This window comes from Littorina saxatilis, linkage group LG2 (genome assembly GCF_037325665.1).
Source record: "Littorina saxatilis isolate snail1 linkage group LG2, US_GU_Lsax_2.0, whole genome shotgun sequence".
In the NCBI taxonomy this organism is placed as follows: domain Eukaryota; kingdom Metazoa; phylum Mollusca; class Gastropoda; order Littorinimorpha; family Littorinidae; genus Littorina; species Littorina saxatilis.
The window spans coordinates 2,152,576-2,176,324 of record NC_090246.1 but is presented as its reverse complement, the minus strand read 5'-3'; the positions used below and the strand labels follow the sequence as shown (position 1 = coordinate 2,176,324).

The following is a 23,749-nucleotide window of genomic DNA, read 5'->3' as shown; positions in this document are numbered from 1 at the left end:
TTGGCCCGCGTATGGAGCGAGAGAATCTGATGTCGACCAGATAGCGCCAACTAGGGTGGCATCCCAAAGCGACTGGAGTGAGCACGTTAAGGGACCTCACCACAGGGCGAAACACGTGTGCAGCACAAACACATTCGGAAATTAAAAGAATCCAAAAACAGACGCGGCGCCCAGAAGCTGGAGGAATAGGGATCTAGTAGGACCTCAGAATAGTATTATGAAGCATGTAGGATGGAGGATCGTTGTGCGAAGAACAGATTCTTACAACAGGGGAGGCATCAAAACGTGGCTCGAGAGAAAACCTATATAGTAGTAGCCTCAATGTGAGGCCTTGGCGGGTGTGGTGTATGAACATGGGCAACTGAGGCGGCACCTAACAGGCGGCACCTAACAGGCTACGCAGTGAGACCTAAATATATTGCATGACATTTTTGCAATATGTAAAGACGGTACATTTGAAGGATCGCTAAGGTTTGGTTTGGTTTTTTGGTTTTAATGTCCCTTCAGAAGGATCGCTAAGAAGACCCTCACCACAAAGCCGAAGGCCGGAAGATTTGGAACTTCTGAGCTAACAAGCATCCAGGTTTGGCACATGTTTGGTGCTCAGAAGCTCCGACGAAGGACATAACATTAAACAGAAGTGGCACAAAACAGACAGTAAAATCAAAACCAACAGCGACATCAGCATACCGGTACCACGTGCAATACGGGAACAGGGCCAGATCGACGAGAAGATTCACACCCGATAAAGGGAGGAGTGGGAATCTAGCGGGATCTCACCATCAGGCTGTGCTGGAACACGGCGTGGTGAAAGAGATCAAAGAGTAGGAGTGGTGACCGGCTTTCACCCTGAACAATACGCCAAAGGGCGTCTCCAGGGGGTCCAGGGGGTCCGTGAGGGTCTAAAGTGGGTGCAATAATAACACGAGGGTTGGCGACAGAACCAACACCATACGAGGGTAAAGCCGAGAGTTTTCTCAGCTCTTTGACGCCCTCTTCGTGGTTAACGATCCCTTCCTGCCGTTTTTGTTTCCTTATGTGATGCTCTTCCTTTCCCCTACAAACCGCGTTGTTTGCACTGCGAGACTTAACATTAAACGGACAATTTACTGAGTTGAAAATCAAAGGAAATTATCTCTGCTAAAACAAACACTTCTGATGCACAGAATCTGCCGCGTGAAATCTCCTTTTCCACAGATCATTGAAATCTTGAAGAACTGGTTCTACTAATAACGACGCCTTCATGGCGCGTGACAAATGACAACTTCCGTTTGTCTAAAAAAAAAAAGCAGCAAAGAAATGAGTTTATTCTGTTCAAGCTTGTTTTTTTTTTCTCGAGAAAGACCACTCGTCTCAGTGTCATGTCAAAATCATCTATAGTGCGACTTTGTTGCTGCTAGCATTTCACTGGGGGGAAGCGACCGGAATTTCCCAGCAATGGGATGAAAAAGTAAATCTGTTCCCAAAATGACAAAGACAGGGATTAAATACAAACAGATTAATAACGATACTTTTAAACAAAAATAGAGTTAGAAGTCCAACAACCGACAACCACTGACGTGCATGCGGCACATCAATAAAGAATCAGTGACATCTTAATGTCTCTCGGACACAGGCAGCTCACCATCCACATGCTGTGATCACTCACAGAATAATTGGTCTGATACTTTATTCATGCGTTACTGGTCCATAACAACAGCACGGCAGTGGCCGATACTAGTCGCCAATTAGCATGGCGCGAGCAGTGCTAAACGACTGGGCGAGGCACTGCACGCTTAGATCCCCCACGATTTAGTTGCTTTTTCATAGTTTAACAACGATGTACCGTCAAACACCAGTTGCTTTCATAGTTTATTAATGTACCATCAATACACGCCTCAGCAAAAATCTGTGCTAAAAGGACGTGCATTTAGTCACGAATGATTAATACAATATTCCCTTTGGTCCCTCTCACAATAGTTGAGGTGGCAGTGTTGCAAAACGTCATCAAATGTTATTACCCGATATTCTAACAGAGAACAACTTTTAACATCAGGAAGAAGAAAGAAATAAAATAAAGAAAGACATGAGAAAGAAAGAAAAGAAAGAAAAGGCAGAAAAGCACAGTTGAAGACAAGTTAGGCAGAAGCGGGATGGGTGAAAGACAATATGGGACATTGAATTAGAAACACGCCCAATTATGGTATGATTCTTCTCACAGCGATTGGTTTCTTGCCAACAAATACCCCATCAAACCGAAAATAAAACCAGTCCATCTACAAACGCAACCCTTTATGAACAAGCACTGTGCCAACAAGCACTGTGCCAACAAGCACTGTGCCAACAAGCACTGCGCCAACAAGCACTGCGCCAACAAGCACTGTGCCAACAAGCACTGCGCCAACAAGCACTGTGCCAACAAGCACTGTGCCAACAAGCAAACCAACGTGCAGCAAGAAGACACACGCCGAGACGGATTGCAACATGACGGGACAAACGCCTCCCCGACGCCACAAGACAGCAAAGTCAAGATGCAGATTTTCCACTCTCGGCCATTATCCAGGGTGCGGAATATTGCAGGCCGGCACGCGAGGTCTCTTCTAGCTGGTGGTGGTATCGATTGACGAGATGCTGGTGTTATGTACACCATAGATGGGAGGGGAACTTTAACGCAAGTCAACAAAACAGCCCTGGCATTGTCCCAACTAAGCGTATTCTCAGAAGCGAAACGATCTGAAGAGTGGCCAGGGAGAGGAAGGGAAGAAGCTTCATGATGTTTTTATGTACACGATAGATGGGAGGGACGCTCTACAACAAGTCAACAACACATCCCTGGCATTGTCCCAACTTACCATGTTCTCACAAACGAAACGTGGAGTGAAGTAGAGTGAAGTAGGGTGAAGTAGAGTGATCAGGGAGAGGAAGGGATGAAGAATGGATGCGGGGGAAGCTCTATCGCAAGTCAACTTCAGCCATGGCATTGTCTGAACTGTGGCGGCGTATGTTGAGAAACTAAACGATCTGCTTAGAGGAAAAAGAAGTCTGAAGAGTGACACCGTCCGAATGGTATGTTCAAAAACCAAACGATTTGCTGGGCCAGAAAAAAGTCTTGACACTTTCCGAGTATGGATTTGTATGCTCAGAAATGGAGAACAAAATCAGTTGAGAAGAAAACGCATTCTGACACTGTGTGTGGTCAGAAACGAAACGCTCTGAGGGGAACGATAGCATTTCCTACTGTCTCGCGCTGTGATGTTCAGGTTTTGAAGACCGTTGCAGTTGAGGAGGGAACATGGTGCTTTCGGTCTTCATTTGTACGATCGGGAAATACCCGCTAAACACAGTATTTGGCCCCGCAAAAAGACTGCTGCCAGAAAGAACAATACAATACGTATTACTCAAAGAGCAAAACTATAAGAGAACTTTCTTGTAACAAAGATGTTCTTGATTTTTTTTCTCGACAAATGGGTTTAACTTAACTTAAAACCGTAGGTTTCATACACATTTCATTTTTGAGGTGGTCTGACCAGCCCATTACACACGCTTTCGTGCTGCCTATCAACCTCATTTTGGGAAATTTGTGCTTGGTACGTAATCAAATTAAACCAACAAAAAAAAAGCGTGTCTGCAAAAGAAATATCTCGAACTAAGTTCACTGGCCATACGACTCTTTGAGGCGCGGAACACTCCTGAGCCAAATCTACATTACACCCACGATATAAAATAACCATCAAACGCCACACCGCAACCAGCCCCTACAAAATGATGAGATCAAGGCAGATCATTTCAAGTGGGGTGAACGAGATGTTTGACAGGAACGGGCTTGGCAAATGCACCAATCACCAACGTCCGCTCGCCCCCCTCCTCGTCTTCGCCTTGTGTTTCATGCTCCTGTGTATCTTTCTCGCCTTAGCAATCCAATTTCTCGAAATGGCTTTGCCCAGGATATTGCCACACAATCAAAGACAGACCGGCGGCTGACAAACGCCCGGCGGCTGCTGCCTTTCCCTCCAAACACATCATGGCGATGCCTCACAAATTACAGGCCCCCGCCACTTCCGCCGCCTGCTACAGCGACAGAGTTGCCTCCCTTTCAGCCATTGCTTGTGAACACTAGAGCTATCGCGTTACCCCTTCTTTGGGAATTGCGATCCAATTACCAAGGCAAGGGAATGAAGACGGAGGGGCTGAGTGGGGGAGGGGGCAGAAGACGATGATGGGAATGGAGTGGGGGTCCATCAAAGTGGAGTGGAAGCGCTTGAAGACAATCTTCTCCAAGTCCGCCCGTCTTGCAATAAAGCACCGTCTTCTGCCTGCCTGCTCTCCCCTTCCGCCAGTCTCGGCCAGCCCTCAGTGGCTCGGCTGCTGCGACCACACGGCATTATGCATGGTCTTCGTTGGTTGGTTGTTTAAAAAAAATTGTTTTATTGTCTTTGCAGCTGATGTTGCTATTCGAGACCGATGCAAGTTCGTTTCTTTCCTCAGAATAGTCTTCGTCAGCATTGCCGTGAAGGTCTTGACGACCGAAATGCTATTGATTACGGTCTTGAAGCTACTTGTACAATTCATGTTCCTTGCCAATCGCAAGTCTATGCATTCATAACCTTACACTTTGTGAGCTAACCAAATAGTAAACTATCTGATGGTCGCCATTTTGAATGATCCAAACTAACCGCTGAATCAAGAAATCAACAGAAATGTTATGAAGTCGAAGTTCTTGAAATGAGGAGAGAGAAAAAAATAGAGAGTAAAACAAATCCAACACGTCATTATCATCTGATGAATTTCGGTTTCTTCGACGTTTTTCGTCTGGAAGGAGGAGAAAATCAAACTCCAGTTAACAGTGTAGTTTGTACGATACAGAATACAAGTAACGCCAAAAGTGGGAAACGCGCAAAATCCTTGTTCTATACAACTCAAGTTTTTCATTGTTCTTGAATGTACAGTGTGAGATCCTTGTCAAATACAATGTTGTCATTGTTGTTGAATGTGGAGTGACTCAAAGTGTCTGGAACGCAAAACTGATCACTCAGCTCCCCGCGCAGTGTCCCCTAGGGTCATAACCTCAGGGCCATATGCTTTTCAATATTCTAATATCACGGGGACGGCCGCCACATCTCCAGAGAACACACTCTGCATTAGCACGAATTAATCGAGATCTTCATCAACGCCAATCGCCCCTTGTGTCCCCAACGCTGTAACAAGATAGGGGAGGGGTAGGATGGGCAGAGAGAGAGAGGGGGGGGGGGGGGGGAGGATGACATAGTGGGGAAGGATAGTTGTAGTTTGAGCAATAGAACAATTTGTCAACTATCCTCATAAACGGTATGCAGGGGTAGGAAAGAACGAGAGACAGAGGGAGAGAGATGGGGCGGGCGGGCGGGCGAGAGAGAGAGAGAGAGAGAGAGAGAGAGAGAGAGAGAGAGAGAGAGAGAGAGGTGCTGGTTTTGGCAATAGAACAATCTGTTCGCAATCCTAGAAACAATAGGCGGGAGGGACTTGGGCCGTGTTATGGGGTGCGGGGATCAAAGGACATCGCAACGAAATGACACAGTAGCGGAGGGTTGGCGAGAGAGAGGGGGTGAGAGGAGGTAGAGGTGGAAGTGGGAGAGAGAGAGGGGGTGAGAGGAGGGACACCACCAAATAGGGGACAGTAGAGGTGGAAGTGGGAGAGAGAGAGAGGGTGAGAGGAGGGACACCACCAAATAGGGGACAGTAGAGGTGGAAGTGGGAGAGAGAGAGAGGGTGAGAGGAGGGACACCACCAAATAGGGGACAGTAGAGGTGGAAGTGGGAGAGAGAGAGAGGGTGAGAGGAGGGACACCACCAAATAGGGGACAGTAGAGGTGGAAGTGGGAGAGAGAGAGAGGGTGAGAGGAGGGACACCACCAAACAGGGGACAGTAGAGGTGGAAGTGGGAGAGAGAGAGAGGGTGAGAGGAGGGACACCACCAAATAGGGGACAGTAGAGGTGGAAGTGGGAGAGAGAGAGAGGGTGAGAGGAGGGACACCACCAAATAGGGGACAGTAGAGGTGGAAGTGGGAGAGAGAGAGAGGGTGAGAGGAGGGACACCACCAGATAGGGGACAGTAGAGGTGGAAGTGGGAGAGAGAGAGAGAGAGGGTGAGAGGAGGGACACCACCAAATAGGGGACAGTAGAGGTGGAAGTGGGAGAGAGAGAGAGGGTGAGAGGAGGGACACCACCAAACAGGGGACAGTAGAGGTGGAAGTGGGAGAGAGAGAGGGGGTGAGAGGAGGGACACCACCAAATAGGGGACAGTAGAGGTGGAAGTGGGAGAGAGAGAGAGGGTGAGAGGAGGGACACCACCAAATAGGGGACAGTAGAGGTGGAAGTGGGAGAGAGAGAGGGGGTGAGAGGAGGGACACCACCAAATAGGGGACAGTAGAGGTGGAAGTGGGAGAGAGAGAGAGAGGGTGAGAGGAGGGACACCACCAAACAGGGGACAGTAGAGGTGGAAGTGGGAGAGAGAGAGAGGGTGAGAGGAGGGACACCACCAAATAGGGGACAGTAGAGGTGGAAGTGGGAGAGAGAGAGAGGGTGAGAGGAGGGACACCACCAGATAGGGGACAGTAGAGGTGGAAGTGGGAGAGAGAGAGAGAGAGGGTGAGAGGAGGGACACCACCAAATAGGGGACAGTAGAGGTGGAAGTGGGAGAGAGAGAGAGGGTGAGAGGAGGGACACCACCAAACAGGGGACAGTAGAGGTGGAAGTGGGAGAGAGAGAGGGGGTGAGAGGAGGGACACCACCAAATAGGGGACAGTAGAGGTGGAAGTGGAGAGAGAGAGAGGGTGAGAGGAGGGACACCACCAAATAGGGGACAGTAGAGGTGGAAGTGGGAGAGAGAGAGGGGGTGAGAGGAGGGACACCACCAAATAGGGGACAGTAGAGGTGGAAGTGGGAGAGAGAGAGAGAGGGTGAGAGGAGGGACACCACCAAACAGGGGACAGTAGAGGTGGAAGTGGGAGAGAGAGAGGGGGTGAGAGGAGGGACACCACCAAATAGGGGACAGTAGAGGTGGAAGTGGAGAGAGAGAGGGGGTGAGAGGAGGGACACCACCAGATAGGGGACAGTAGAGGTGGAAGTGGGAGAGAGAGAGAGGGTGAGAGGAGGGACACCACCAAATAGGGGACAGTAGAGGTGGAAGTGGGAGAGAGAGAGGGGGTGAGAGGAGGGACACCACCAGATAGGGGACAGTAGAGGTGGAAGTGGGAGAGAGAGAGAGGGGGTGAGAGGAGGGACACCACCAGATAGGGGACAGTAGAGGTGGAAGTGGGAGAGAGAGAGAGGGGGTGAGAGGAGGGACACCACCAAATAGGGGACAGTAGAGGTGGAAGTGGGAGAGAGAGAGGGGGTGAGAGGAGGGACACCACCAGATAGGGGACAGTAGAGGTGGAAGTGGGAGAGAGAGAGAGGGTGAGAGGAGGGACACCACCAAATAGGGGACAGTAGAGGTGGAAGTGGGAGAGAGAGAGAGGGTGAGAGGAGGGACACCACCAGATAGGGGACAGTAGAGGTGGAAGTGGGAGAGAGAGAGAGAGAGGGTGAGAGGAGGGACACCACCAAATAGGGGACAGTAGAGGTGGAAGTGGGAGAGAGAGAGAGGGTGAGAGGAGGGACACCACCAAACAGGGGACAGTAGAGGTGGAAGTGGGAGAGAGAGAGGGGGTGAGAGGAGGGACACCACCAAATAGGGGACAGTAGAGGTGGAAGTGGGAGAGAGAGAGAGGGTGAGAGGAGGGACACCACCAAATAGGGGACAGTAGAGGTGGAAGTGGGAGAGAGAGAGGGTGAGAGGAGGGACACCACCAAACAGGGGACAGTAGAGGTGGAAGTGGGAGAGAGAGAGGGGGTGAGAGGAGGGACACCACCAAATAGGGGACAGTAGAGGTGGAAGTGGGAGAGAGAGAGGGGGTGAGAGGAGGGACACCACCAGATAGGGGACAGTAGAGGTGGAAGTGGGAGAGAGAGAGAGGGTGAGAGGAGGGACACCACCAGATAGGGGACAGTAGAGGTGGAAGTGGGAGAGAGAGAGAGAGAGGGTGAGAGGAGGGACACCACCAAATAGGGGACAGTAGAGGTGGAAGTGGGAGAGAGAGAGAGAGGGTGAGAGGAGGGACACCACCAAACAGGGGACAGTAGAGGTGGAAGTGGGAGAGAGAGAGGGGGTGAGAGGAGGAACACCACCAAATAGGGGACAGTAGAGGTGGAAGTGGGAGAGAGAGAGGGGGTGAGAGGAGGGACACCACCAGATAGGGGACAGTAGAGGTGGAAGTGGGAGAGAGAGAGAGGGTGAGAGGAGGGACACCACCAAATAGGGGACAGTAGAGGTGGAAGTGGGAGAGAGAGAGGGGGTGAGAGGAGGGACACCACCAGATAGGGGACAGTAGAGGTGGAAGTGGGAGAGAGAGAGAGGGGGTGAGAGGAGGGACACCACCAGATAGGGGACAGTAGAGGTGGAAGTGGGAGAGAGAGAGAGGGGGTGAGAGGAGGGACACCACCAAATAGGGGACAGTAGAGGTGGAAGTGGGAGAGAGAGAGGGGGTGAGAGGAGGGACACCACCAGATAGGGGACAGTAGAGGTGGAAGTGGGAGAGAGAGAGAGGGTGAGAGGAGGGACACCACCAAATAGGGGACAGTAGAGGTGGAAGTGGGAGAGAGAGAGAGGGTGAGAGGAGGGACACCACCAGATAGGGGACAGTAGAGGTGGAAGTGGGAGAGAGAGAGAGGGGGTGAGAGGAGGGACACCACCAAATAGGGGACAGTAGAGGTGGAAGTGGGAGAGAGAGAGGGGGTGAGAGGAGGGACACCACCAAATAGGGGACAGTAGAGGTGGAAGTGGGAGAGAGAGAGGGGGTGAGAGGAGGGACACCACCAAATAGGGGACAGTAGAGGTGGAAGTGGGAGAGAGAGAGGGGGTGAGAGGAGGGACACCACCAAATAGGGGACAGTAGAGGTGGAAGTGGGAGAGAGAGAGAGGGGGTGAGAGGAGGGACACCACCAGATAGGGGACAGTAGAGGTGGAAGTGGGAGAGAGAGAGAGGGGGTGAGAGGAGGGACACCACCAAATAGGGGACAGTAGAGGTGGAAGTGGGAGAGAGAGAGGGGGTGAGAGGAGGGACACCACCAAACAGGGGACAGTAGAGGTGGAAGTGGGAGAGAGAGAGAGAGGGTGAGAGGAGGGACACCACCAGATAGGGGACAGTAGAGGTGGAAGTGGGAGAGAGAGAGGGGGTGAGAGGAGGGACACCACCAGATAGGGGACAGTAGAGGTGGAAGTGGGAGAGAGAGAGAGGGTGAGAGGAGGGACACCACCAGATAGGGGACAGTAGAGGTGGAAGTGGGAGAGAGAGAGAGGGGGTGAGAGGAGGGACACCACCAAATAGGGGACAGTAGAGGTGGAAGTGGGAGAGAGAGAGGGGGTGAGAGGAGGGACTCCACCAAACAGGGGACAGTAGAGGTGGGAGAGAGAGAGAGAGGGTGAGAGGAGGGACACCACCAGATAGGGGACAGTAGAGGTGGAAGTGGGAGAGAGAGAGGGGGTGAGAGGAGGAACACCACCAAACAGGGGACAGTAGAGGTGGAAGGGGAGAGAGAGAGAGAGGGGGTGAGAGGAGGGACACCACCAAACAGGGGACAGTAGAGGTGGAAGTGGGAGAGAGAGAGAGAGGGGGTGAGAGGAGGGACACCACCAAACAGGGGACAGTAGAGGTGGAAGTGGGAGAGAGAGAGAGGGGGTGAGAGGAGGGACACCACCAAACAGGGGACAGTAGAGGTGGAAGTGGGAGAGAGAGAGAGGGTGAGAGGAGGGACACCACCAAACAGGGGACAGTAGAGGTGGAAGTGGGAGAGAGAGAGAGGGTGAGAGGAGGGACACCACCAAACAGGGGACAGTAGAGGTGGAAGGGGAGAGGAGGGATAACTTGCTTATACCAAACTAATTTTTTTTATATTGGATAAACTTTTAAAGGAGAAAGATGGTGGAATGGTGTAAACGATGGTTGGTTGGGAGGAATCTGAACGATTTAATAATAAGAGAGTGTTTTTAAAAAAAACAACCCATTTTTGTTCGAATTACAATTATTCCCCTCATACTCCTTTCACCGTAACCTGGTGTTTGCTAATTTACACATTGTTGTGAATGAAAGATTACACAACTAATAGCCGCGCCAGCTTAGTACGTTCTCGTTATATTTGAGCTCAGTTTTTGATGTGGCGCTATTCATCGAGGACACATCGACATTTCGTTTCGATTGTCATCACAGTCAAAGGCGCAAACCTGTCGCCAACCAGTTCAGCAAACAAAGAAACAAAGACAACATACAACAAAATAAAGCAAAAACAAAACTAAATACAACAAAGGGGAAATGAAAAAAAGAAAAAAAATGCTTCAACAAAATAAACCAGAAAACCAAAATAGACTGATTGACAAATAGACGGACGGGGCGCTATATAGGCACGTACACGTACAGACAGGTAAGGGGGGGGGGGGGGGGGGAGAAAGAGATAGATAGAGAAGGGGGAGAGTGTGGGACAGAAAGAGAGAGAGACAGACAGCGAGAATAAAAGAGAGAGAGAGAGAGAGAGGCAGAGAGACACACTCACACGATACGCAAGCAAGGCAGACAGACAAACACACACACATTAACAGCAAGCCAACAGTATTGCAAGCAAAACTGCACTGACATTTCTATCAACGGACCTCACTACGCAGAGCAATTACAACTTTCTCTCCCAAGCCTCAACAGAACAAACAAAACAGAAACCGCAAGCGATTCCATCATTCGGAAAACTCCACAATCGCTACAATCAGCTCACAGCGGATTAAACACACCATCAGGGCAGGGCGCCATTTTTACAGCCGATGACCTCATAACGCGCGCATCATCACAGCAGGCTTGCCGAGACCTTCAGCTCGTCTCGATGGCTAACGACCGTCCTCGCAGCACATCTCGCAGTGCGCGTTATCCTGATTGCGGCCATTGCCTTACGGCTGCAGGGAATCCTGGGTCTCTGTGATCAAGGGGTAAATGAATGATGAACCCCGCGCCTTGATTTAATTATTGGCCATATGAGTTCGTTAGGGCAATGATGGCCCTTTGCGGGATGAGCTCGGTATAGAGGTTTTAGGACTTTGCTACCAGCTTCAGGAGCGGTTTATATCTCTCTGATAGAGATGATGAACATGAGAGGATGTTCACATCCAATAAAAGACAATCATTTAATACTAATTTAAACTTGTCATCGCTTTAACATAATGTCGTATACTTTTATTTCAAATCTTGTTGAGGAATATCCCTCTTATTCATCTGCGATATAGTCACATCAGGGAAACAGTGTGAAGTTGCAAACGATTTGTCAACGACCATTAAGTAGAGGAGAATCAGTAATTCCTGACAGTAGCTTTTTCTATCCCTGTGCTGACAACTGTCTGCTGGACGTACAAGACACAAGGAAAACATCAGGTTCATCTTAACTTCAGCCTTTTGAATAGTAAGTACCACTTGACTCGAGGCAGGTTAATTTAATTGGTGGCAACGGGACGGATACCATGCGTACCCTCACCTTGAGAATACCCCTTGAAAGAGGCTTAGCTAATGCTAAAAAAAACCACCTGACCTGAACTGACTGTGAGGCGCCAAGCACGAGAATCATTCCCATCATTACGCCAATGCTAAAAATGAAACCTCAAAACTATGCACCCTCCCTGCCAAGCACCATGCAGCTTGGTGGCGCACCCTGGTGGCTGATTCAGTTTCATTGCCATCATCACTGAGTTGATAGAATTCTGACTCTGCAGGACCGTCGCTCGAAACCATTAGCAGCAGACGACCAGAGTCGTTGGGACAGACGACCAGGGTCGTTGGGACAGACGCAGCACCCGCACAGCCAGCGAGTCGTTACATTGCTGATGGATGACGCTGGGGCGAGCAGAGGTTAACTATGTCCGAGCGCCCATCTCATTAACACCCTGACAGCTGATTTCGCCACACGACACCAATCATACCGCTGCAACCTAACCACCCAAGCTCACCCCCGCTCTCTTTCTCTACGCTTTTAAGACCTCCAACATTCTTTGGAAATCAGGTTTTAAAAAACCCATGAAATCTTAAAATTGAGTTAAATTTACATACGTACAGAAATTGTAAAAAGACAAGGTCTTACAAGCAAGGTGTAGGGGAGAGTCGTATCAGGGGGAGAGTCGTATCAGGGGAGAGTCGTATCAGGGGGAGAGTCGTATCAGGGGGAGAGTCGTATCAGGGGGAGAGTCGTATCAGGGGGAGAGTCGTATCAGGGGGAGAGTCGTATCAGGGGGAGAGTCGTATCAAGGGGAGAGTCGTATCAGGGGGAGAGTCGTATCAGGGGGAGAGTCGTATCAGGGGGAGAGTCGTATCAGGGGGAGAGTCGTATCAGGGGGAGAGTCGTATCAGGGGGAGAGTCGTATCAGGGGGAGAGTCGTATCAGGGGGAGAGTCTTATCAGGGGGAGAGTCTTATCAGGGGGAGAGTCGTATCAGGGGGAGAGTCGTATCAGGGGGAGAGTCGTATCAGGGGGAGAGTCGTACCAGGGGGAGAGTCGTATCAGGGGGAGAGTCGTATCAGGGGGAGAGTCTTATCAGGGGGAGAGTCGTATCAGGGGGAGAGTCGTATCAGGGGGAGAGTCGTATCAGGGGGAGAGTCTTATCAGGGGGAGAGTCGTATCAGGGGGAGAGTCGTATCAGGGGGAGAGTCGTATCAGGGGGAGAGTCGTATCAGGGGGAGAGTCGTATCAGGGGGAGAGTCGTATCAGGGGGAGAGTCGTATCAGGGGGAGAGTCGTATCAGGGGGAGAGTCGTATCAGGGGGAGAGTCGTATCAGGGGGAGAGTCGTATCAGGGGGAGAGTCGTATCAGGGGGAGAGTCGTATCAGGGGGAGAGTCGTATCAGGGGGAGAGTCGTATCAGGGGGAGAGTCGTACCAGGGGGAGAGTCGTATCAGGGGGAGAGTCTTATCAGGGGGAGAGTCGTATCAGGGGGAGAGTCGTACCAGGGGGAGAGTCGTATCAGGGGGAGAGTCGTATCAGGGGGAGAGTCGTATCAGGGGGAGAGTCGTATCAGGGGGAGAGTCGTATCAGGGGGAGAGTCGTATCAGGGGGAGAGTCGTATCAGGGGGAGAGTCGTATCAGCGGGGTTTCAGTGTAGCCTTCACTATCTTACTCTCTGTCTCTCTGTCCGTCTCTCTCCCACCTCAAAGCTCAGTGCCAGTGGTTTAATCGCTCGTAGAAAATTGAGCCCTTACGCCTGGTAAACTAGAATTTGTTTGATATCGAAATCACCTTATTTTCCCTCAGTTCCGAGTTGGATCTCTTTGATATCGCCCCCACCACCACCACCACCACCGCGGTTGGGTTCTGATTTGGAGCATGTGTGATCTGGGTGGGGGTGGGACAAGCAGTGGGTTGAGAGGAGGTGAAGTAAGTGTACTTCGCTGGGTGACCACCACCATCTATGTTGCAAGCTTGATTACTGATTGGCAACATTGGTGTTTGGAGGAAATGGAAGTAAGAGGAGTTCGCTGGGTGAACATCGCTGGGTGAACATCGCTGGGTGAACATCGCTGAGGAATCGTTTTCTCAAAGTGAGAAGGAACAAGCTTCGCTAAACAACACATGCAGGCATTTCAACGAGTCTGGTTGGGGAAACGTGTCTACAGAAGTGGTGACCAAAACTGTCAGGAGAAGCCTACCGTACTATATAGGATCATCTGTGCTATTTGCACGTCACTATCCTCGTTGGCAGCTTTAACACTACAGTGTTTTGAGCGGGGTCCACCGGGGGACTTTAGACATGAAGATGACAGGAATTGGATCCTTTGTCCTGGAGATAGGTCTCAACGTTACAGGTCAGAGCCTTATCTGACGGTTCTTGGACATAAGGTCTCCTAACTGACTGGTAGGGGCATCATTTCAAAGAACAAAAATCACTTCACGTCTTTTTCCAATGATACAAGAACTGCAAAAACATACGAAAATGGGAATTCTCGAGTGGATTGGACGTGAACTTCATACACCAGACTCAACTGGTCAGTTCGTCTTCAAAAAAAAAGGCCTGGTAGGGGCATCATTTCAAAGAGATAATTGTACTTCACGTCTGCTTTAGCTGACACAAAACGTGCATACACAGGGGGAAGAATCGAACTTCTAGAGCGGATAGAACGTGAACTCCATAAACCAAACTCCTTCCAGGCAGATTTTCTTTTGAGTGGTTTTTTGAGCACGGCATGTTCCGTGCGTTACGCAGTGTCCCGCATTGGACGGATCTTCCGACAGCGCCACCACGGCGTGACTGACAGAGTTATCACCCCCTGAGTGCCATCGCCGCCATCTTGAGGACAGAGAACTGTTTTTGCAAGGCCGCCCTCCCAAGACAGCTATCGATTGGGTTTTGTGGTGAGCTTCTATAGCGACGGTTTCACAGTCGCCGCTTGCACATGGTACTTTTCTCAACCGCAGAGACGGGGTGAAGTATTCAAAAGACTGTTTTGAGGGTAAGAAATGTCAAACGCCGTACTCTAGGCGAGATTCTAGCGATTGTGTCACAGTCGACACTTGCACATGGCACTTTTCTCAACCGCAGAGAGGGCGGGAAGGATTTCTGGCGACTGTTTTTTGAGGGTACGGATGTCAAGCGCAAAGACTCGAGACCCCCACACTACGCGTTAAGAATGACAGATTAAGAGAGACCTTACTTCCTTGCACAGAAAATAGAAGGATTTTTTTTTTTTGGGGGGGGGGGGGGGGGTAAGAATGACAGATTAACATGGTTCTTTTATTTAGTTGAAAAAATGAAGACTATTTTGATACTAAGAATGACAGATTCAGAGGGGCCCTCATCTCATAACGTGAGAATGACAGTTTAAAGAAGTTTTGAGGCCGACTGAAGAGACTACCACGGGCGTGCGGGCGTCAGGGAATAGTGGAGTTGTATGGATTTGACTGACAAGTATGACTGGCTGTGGTCGTTTATGCCTATGGTACTGAACCAGATGGCGTGTAAACTATGATGTGGGAACGGAATCTTGGAACAGACAAGGTGTTAGTCAACACGTTCACCCATGCACACGAATGGCCAAACAAATGCTAAAAAGTAGATTCATAGAATCGCTGGCAGTTTGGGGCACTTCAGTAATGAGAAGAAAGATACAGTAGGATACCCATTCAGGGAAAAAACTTGTTGCCCGCAATGAAATCATTCATTCTTCCCCATGAAAAGTCTGCTTCTTGTAAAGACAATACAGGTGATTCTCAACATAAATGAAAAATTGCGATTCCGAATATGAAGTATACAATTTCATATAATGCGCTTCTTCAGAAGTTTCAGAACATAATGTCAATACTTTCTCACTATGTTCGTCAACTTTTCTTTAAATGTCAGAAGATTAAATAATGCAAGCAAGCAAGTATGGTTTTGCGTGGATATATAATAGCATGCTTTTCTGACTCAGTAGACATAAGAGAACTATGGTGTATTTACACAACAGTATGCCTGCTACAACTGCAGTGTGGGAGACAAACTCTCACTAGCACTGGTCTGTAAGTACTCTGCCTGTGCTGCTACCAAGCTGTATACTAATGTCAATGGCAGAGCGACCGAAAAGCAGCGGCGACTATTAAAACAAAAAAACAGAACAAGACAACAGATTCCACTATCTTCTTACAATGTAGGCCAGGCCAAGTCCACGAAGGAACATTGCTTGAATATCATTTTTCTAGTCCCAGTCTGTAGCTGTGACACCCGTTCTACCTTTCTCCAGAGACTGGCTCCCGGGGGGATAACAGGGGTTTTACATCGGCAGTCTGAGACGAGTTAAATGACGTCATCTTTGTCTCGGTTCCATAGTGAGTATTGGGTGGTTCTCCCCGCAAACTCTGTAACAAGTGTACCTGACACTTGTGACAACATGGAGAATGGACCATGGTTGCCGTATGGATGGGACCATGGCTACAGAATGTACGATGGACCATGGTTACCGTATGAATGGGAGCATGGCTACAGTAGAGAAAACAGACCATGGTTACAGAAAGAAGAATGGATAATGGTACTCACTGGCTACGGTGCCGGTGGCGTTGGCGTACATCTGGGGCAGGACGAGGGCCGACACGGAGCTGTTGGTCACGTTCTGGTTGTAGGCTCCTGAGGGGTTGCTGCTGTAGCTAATTGGGGGACCTGAAGGAATATTATCAATAAATCATCATCATCGTCATCGTCGCCATCATGATCATGATCATGATCATGATGATCATCATCATCAAACAGTCATTGTCATTTTCGGTCCCAAACACTTATGGAAATGTCACTTTCCGGATTTTCAATATCACATCAATCAATATTCTTCAGATTTGACCTATTTGTTTTACTATTTACTAAGTCCTATTCAAATACTTAAATCTGACGTTATTCACATTTCCATTTAAGATTAATACTGCTGATCTACAACTATTGTTCTATGGTGCATAGGGCTGCTAACTCTATCAACACTGTCACCAAAGTTCCTCGGTCACTTTTTCTTTTATTCTCTGTTTGCAGTTACAGTCAATAGTACTTTCCCCCCTCGATCGACTCCATGTATTTTCGCAGTGCCATTGTTACTGCCAACCCCATCAGCCTGCATGGGATCATTACGAACTTCTTATCACCATCAAATGTCATTAATAACAAGCCTAAGTGTGTACAACTGCGGCACAATAATAATAAATCACGAGTATTTCTTTGAAGACTATGAGGCGTTGTCATATAATTCAATTTCTGGTCGCTTAACGAGGAAGGAGAAGACGTTTATGTTAAATGTTATGTTATGTTCTATATTCTATGTTTATGTTAAATGTTATGTTATGTTCTATATTCTATGTTTATGTTTTATGTTATTGACAGATATATTGTGTGAGAAGGAGACGAGTCGCTTTTCTCTTGGCCTACTATACTTCCTTCAGTGTGATTTTCTCAAACTCCCTCTGTCAAAGTTCGGAAATTGGTTGTATTATTTTCGACAGCATTCGTCGATGACTTAGATTCCCAAGCTAAGTAAGCTCAAACGTGTCTCAGCTGTGAATAGCAAGCATGCAAAATGTGCAGAGCGTTGCAAGTTGGCGGAGTGTAACTGATGCTTCAAAAATGCAAAAGAGTGAGTAGGTTTGAAAATAAATCTGGGAAGCAAATCAAAAGAAATCGCATGCAAAATGAAAATGAACAGAAGAGGAAGACGAACACTACAGCAAATTAAACAAAGACTTAAAACGATAAAACAATAGGGGTTTGAGAACCAAAATGGCGACATGCTCATCGTGCAGTAAAAAACCCATTTTTATCAATATGCCATGTTTGCATTGAAACATCTCATCAATTCACTTTTGTTTAAATATATAAGGGGACTTTGAGCTACGTAGACGATGCCATCTTCAGGGTGATGACGTCACGGCTGATGACGTCAAGCTTACGTACTGGAGAAATTCTGAATGGATGGCAGGGTGTTGTATCCAGCTCTGTTGCTGCCCGCGGAAGGAGTGGGTCTATTACTGCTGGTGGTGGTCGCAGCAAGGACGGGCTTCAGCTCCGTGAACGTTCCCCCATGAGAGTTTGCTGCAGCGTCTTTGATGGTGTTGTTGTTGTGGTGGATTGGGGAGCTGCTGTGGAGTTTGTCGGCGGGCTTCTTGTCGGGGCTGGGGATGGCGTTTGGGGGCTGGGGAGGGGAACCGCTATCACTACCGCGGTGGTGGTGGAGGTGGGGGTGGTGGTTGTGGTGGTTGTTGTTGCTAGGGGGGGTGGTGTGGGCGGGGTGGCTGCTCCCCCCGTTGCCATGCACTGTGAGGTGGAGACAGAGAAACACAACGCATGCAACACACCGCCACAACACAACGTCAAAAACAAGGTAGGGTGGGTTCGAAACTTAAACTTGAAAACGAAAACTTAATGAAAATGAAAATTGAAGGGTGAAAAGTCTCAACTAAACAAAATCAAACAAATTAAAACTGAATTGCTGAATTGGGTAAATAAACTCGGGAGCCAAAGCATGCCTACGCACAACGTAAAACAAATGAACTCAAATAATACAGATAAAAACAACCGAGGTCAACATTGAAAAAAAAAATCAGTACATCAACATTGCCTAAAAGATGAACTGAACAATAATAGGAAGACACTTAATCGCTCATACCTCAACACTTACGACCATGCAAGACAAGAAATCCCAAATCAAACTGATAACGCAAACATGAATACCTTTACTTTCCAACTCGATTCATACACAAAAAAACACCCATAAAATAGCGAGAGATTGCCAGAATACCCGGATACCCTTTCCATTCACGCTAGAAGTGTGTGGTCAAAATGGAGTGTGAAAACACTCAATCAGTGAAAGCTTTTCGCTTCTAAAACTGAACCTACCGACTCACTCACACCGTTTTATTGAGACCCACTCCCACTCCCATAAACAGCTATGGCCACTTCAGCGCGAAAGACAAACAATTTAATCAAAGTAGCGAAACATAAAGTGATGAGTAATACAAAAGAAGAAGAAAACAAGTCGCGTAAGGCGAAATTACTACATTTAGTCAAGCTGTGGAACTCACAGAATGAAACTGAACTCACTGCATTTTTTCACCAAGACCGTATACTCGTAGTTTCGTCAGTCCACCGCTCGTGGCAAAGGCAGTGAAATCAACAAGCCAGAATAGTGCGGTAATGGTTGCGCTGAGCGGGATTGCACGCTTTTCTGTACCTCTCTTCGTTTTAACTTTATGAGCGTGCTTTTAATCCAAACATATCATATCTATATGTTTTTGGAATGAGAAACCGACAAGGAATAAGATGAAATTGTTTTTAAATCGATTTTGGACATTTTATTTTAATAATAATTTTTATATTTTTAATTTTCAGAGCTTGTTTTTAATCCGAATATAACATATTTATATGTTTTTGGAATCAGAAAATGATGAAGAATAAGATGAACGTAATTTTGGACCGGTTTGAAATTTTTTTATTTTAATTACAATTTTCAGATTTTTAATGACCAAAGTCATTAATTAATTTTTAAGCCTCCAAGCTGAAATGCAATACCAAATTCCGGCCTTTGTCGAAGATTGTTTGGCCAAAATTTCAATCAATTTGATTGAACAATGAGGGTGTGACAGTGCCGCCTCAACTTGTACAAAAAGCCGGATATGACGTCATCAAAGACATTTATCCAAAAAATGGAGAAAAAAACGTCTGGGGATGTCATACCCAGGAACTCTCATGTAAAATTTCATAAAGATCAGTCCAGTAGTTTTCTCTGAAGCGCTCTACACACACCCACACACACACACACACACACACACACACACACACACACACACACACACACATACACCACGACCCTCGTCTCAATTCCCCCCTCTACGTTAAAACATTTAGTCAAAACTTGACTAAATGTAAAAAGCACTCGTGATGAAAAATACAAATACGCCTCTGAAATTACTTGCGATGAAACTATTGAATTGATCGTGTGCAGAACCTTGCCAAGAAATTCTTAAAATGTTCATTATTATTTAAACCCGAAAAAGTGTTCTTTTAGGAACGTAGAAAATACTCTCATACACTTTGATTGTTTGCAATCACTGATACTGAAATTATGATTCAGTATGGGTATTCTATTAATTTTAAACGCGACTTGTACGTCACTGTTATAAAACGTTCTGTATTGACACAAGCCACTGCTCTAAATCATAATTCGAGATAACTCCAACCTGAAGGTGAACCGAATACTACGAAGATTGTTTTTCACGACTAACAGACAGACAAACAAACACACAAACAACGTTATAACGGGCAACTCTAGGCTCGTGATGAGCTGATCTTCCTGCATGGTCAGCAAAAGCAACCGTGATACTGAGTCTTCAGTGTAACTCTAGTACCGGTAGTGAATGAATATTTCATGAAAACCATAAGGGAAATGGAGTACCGCCTGCGGTACCTTTACAAGCTAGCTTTGGGTGACACTTTTAGCTCGAGATTGGCTGAAGAAAAGTAGCCAGACTAATATCAATCTTACTGTCCTACTTCAACAGTACAGTCACACTCGAGCTTGCCAACAGGGTTTGCTTATTTCAATCATTTTGTGACAAGTATGGCGTTTCCTTTATGTTACAAGTCCACGAAGGAACATTGCTTGAATATCTTTCTTTATTTATTTGGTGTTTAACGTCGTTTTCAACCGTTCAAGGTTATATCGCGACGGGATTGTTTGAATATACTGCTGTCAGTTGATTTCTTGGGACAAGCGCAAAACAAAATATGGGATCAAAAAGTGTTACTTGATATCAAAGTGTATCAGTTGCATCGAACAACATTATGCTTTAATTGCGATTAACTTCTTCCTGGTTTGAACACGAAATTGTTAAGAAACAATGGCAGAAAAGCAACTAAACTCCACACAAATATAAAGAAGAAACTATACAAAAAATATGCGAAAACTAATTGCATTGGTGTCAACCAAGCACAAACGGGTTGAACACTGCCCATAAGCGGGCAAAATTAAAGAAGCTTGAAAATAAGTGTGCAAAAAAGAGCCAGAAAAAAAGCAAAAGACTTAAGTATATACAATTTAAAAAGCATCACAAAACAACAACAACAACAACAACAACAACAACAACAACAACAACAACAACAAAATAGAACGCGTTCAAATGAAAGGTGCAAAAAGGAGGAAGCATCACACTGGGGAGGACTTCAAGGCAAGTATCTTTTCAGAAGTAAATCTATCCACAGGAGTATGCCCGCAGGAGAAACATGTGTACGCGCTACTCCCTACATAAGCTACAGAAAGTAACACTCTCAGAACGCCAAGGGCAGAAACTTTGAAATAAAACAGTTTAGCGTAGGTGGACCCACTTATTTTGAGAAAAGGTTTCCGCATAACAATCGTCATACGGATTGACTGTGGCTTTTTTAATGTTTTTTTGTATCGTCCCTACAACAAATATGGCTATCCGGGACCGATGCACGAATCGGATTGAAAGTAGGTCACGGTGATGTGTGTAAGTTTGAATAAAATAAATAAAAACAACAACAAACACATCAGTGACAAACCCCAGACATGTCTTATGTGAATACTTACACAGGACGCGAATAAGAATTCTGTGCGTTAATAGTCACCAAAGACAATGTCACAACACAAACAAGAACAAAATTACATAACCAGACGAGTTTCACGTGCACACGTACCTAGGGATGGAGTGAAGGCGGCAGCAGCGGCAGTGTTGGGCTCCCCTGACGCACCCGATATATGGTATTCCGATTTTACGTCGCCAGAACTGTGACCCGGCGGGGCGGGGTGGGGGAAATGGCTGGCGCTGAGCGGGTAGCCCACCGGGTGGGGGACGGGATGGAGGGTAAACTGCCCGTTGGTCAGCACGTCCCCTGGCTGCTCGCTTGACCCGTTGGTGTCCAGGCGCGACATCTTGGCTGGGCGGCTTTCGCTGTAGCTTGACCACATACCGTGGGACTGGGGACACACAGTAATGACATTGGTTAAAATGGGGTTCTAGTCACGTTCATGTCACGTTCATGTCACGTTCATGTCACGTTCATGTTTTATAAAGCCGTGGAATCCAAGTTACGACAAAGGTGCGCAACAAGTTAAAAACATTTTTTCAAGACATAAGATAATTTATTGTCCATACAATTAAACAATGGATGGAAAAGTCTGGTTCATCTGCTCTTAATAAACAACTAAACAACATATGACAAAAACCAAAAACATTAAAACAAATCCAACAAGTTAAACTTATGAATGTGCTCTTGGAGACAATATATAGTAAATAAAAGTGGTGGACAACCTTCACCTTTCTGTGTTTGCATAATATGTTTACTGCTCCCATGGGGTCGCCTTCACGCGGCGGGAGTGTTTCCACTAAGCTACCCCACCCCTTTACTTCTCTTCTTTTGTCTTATTTCTGCCTTACCAGTCCTTTCATCTATATTTCCTTCCAAGAAAACTCTCCCTACTATTCCCTGCAGATTTCCGATTCCTTTCTTGTTGTCTTATTTCTACCTGACTGGATCCATCACCTTTATTTCACTTACCAAAAGTCTTCTTTTCCACATCCTTATTTCTCTGCACCCCGCATGTCGTATGAGGCGACTAACGGATTCTGTTTCTCCTTTAACCCTTGTTAAGTGGTTCTTGTATAGAATATAGTCAGTGTTTGTAAAGATTTTAGTCAAGCAGTATGTAAGAAATGTTTAGTCCTTTGTACTGGAAACTTGCATTCTCCCAGTAAGGTCATATATTGTACTACGTTGCAAGCCCCTGGAGCAATTTTTTTATTAGTGCTTTTGTGAACAAGAAACACTTCAAGTGGCTCTATCCCATCTCCCCCCTTTCCCTTATCCCATCTCCCCCTTTCCCTCGTGGCGATATAACCTTCGTGGTTGAAAACGACGTTAAATATGTTTACTAAACTGCTCTAGCGAACAAGAAAGTGGAACAGTAGACAAAGAAGCGATTATTTACTCACATCTAATCTGTTGTCTCCTTCGCCTTCCCGTCCTACATTTGGCACTGAAATGAATTAAAAAAATGTTGCATATAATTAACTACATCAAATAAAAGCATGATGATATATCCTAACACTAACGATTTCAATTGAAGACAACCACAATGTCGTATAATATCAAGATTTAAAGCAGAAGCAAAATAAAATACACGATTAAATCAAAAATAAAAATTATCTAAACAAATGCCATAGAAATGGCTAACCAAAGAAATTTGAATAGAAAGCAAAGACAGAGAAATTTAATAAAAGGAATCATGATAACGGTAAGGTGATTGCAATTGCTAGAATCATGCACGATATTCTTATAAAATAATGATCTGCTCTATTTTCCCATATGCTGTGATCGAATTTCAATTAGAAAGCAATCAATCCCATCTTTGGCACCATTTTCAGCAAGTTCAGGCCATAGATTGGCACCAAAACCAAAATTATATCTTTCTCTAAATTTCCAGACATTCGGCAGACGACACAAGCCAGACTCAAACGATGGGAGTCATCTCCCCTTCTATTACCTCCACAAACCACACACTACCCAAACAGCAATATTCATAGGATTTCATTCGCAGCCCACAGCCGCTCCCAGTCAATGAGAATCCAATGGAAAAGGAGATGGCTGGCTTTTCAATAAAGAGAGCATAAAGAGAGAAAGGTTAACCATGATATGAAGATGGGTTCAAGTCTGTTCAGAAGGAAATCATTGTGTTGAAAGAACGAACTTGCGCGTGTAAAATTCAATACGAAGCACTCTCCAAGAGACAGGGCGTGAGTAATCAGTATTTTCCGTATTCTCTCCCTTTCCGCCGTGTCTGCACCGTCCGTCTTTCAGAGACACTTTCTTTCGCGGTTTTGTCTATGATTGTCGGGATTTAAACGGCTGAGTGATGATTTAATTTGAATGCAAAGAAAAAGAAAAAACAAAAGAAGAAGAAAAGCTGTTATGGTTGCCTCTTTCAATCTTCCCCTCTGGGCCACGTTGTGATCGCTTTGTAATAAAGCAACCACTGTGCGCCAAACATCAAAAGTGTGTCATTAAAAGGTTAATCCAGTCAGATTACTCCTCTAAAAACAAATCAACAGCAACAAAAACGACCGTAATCCATCTTATCAAAGCAGGCGGGGTTGTGTTTTAGGCCATTCTACTGCAGACCAACCCCACACCCCTCCATTCACTTATATTCCATAAGCG

The 23,749-nt window shown here is 46.7% G+C and overlaps 1 protein-coding gene across 7 annotated transcripts in view; it reads right to left on the bottom strand.

The window, feature by feature from the left end:
* LOC138957746 (paired box protein Pax-5-like) overlaps positions 1-23,749 on the bottom strand; it is a 255,055-nt gene that overhangs the window by 14,790 nt on the left and 216,516 nt on the right. For 6 of the 7 annotated variants that reach the window (XM_070328817.1, XM_070328820.1, XM_070328826.1 and 3 more), the window contains 4 exons: positions 22,525-22,568; positions 21,230-21,509; positions 17,471-17,830; positions 16,079-16,198 (listed from right to left, as the gene is read on the bottom strand). In XM_070328817.1, coding sequence (XP_070184918.1) covers positions 16,079-16,198; positions 17,471-17,830; positions 21,230-21,509; positions 22,525-22,568 — 804 coding nt within the window. The remainder of the gene's footprint in view (positions 1-16,078; positions 16,199-17,470; positions 17,831-21,229; positions 21,510-22,524; positions 22,569-23,749) is intronic. The other variant, XM_070328838.1, reaches the window with a different exon arrangement.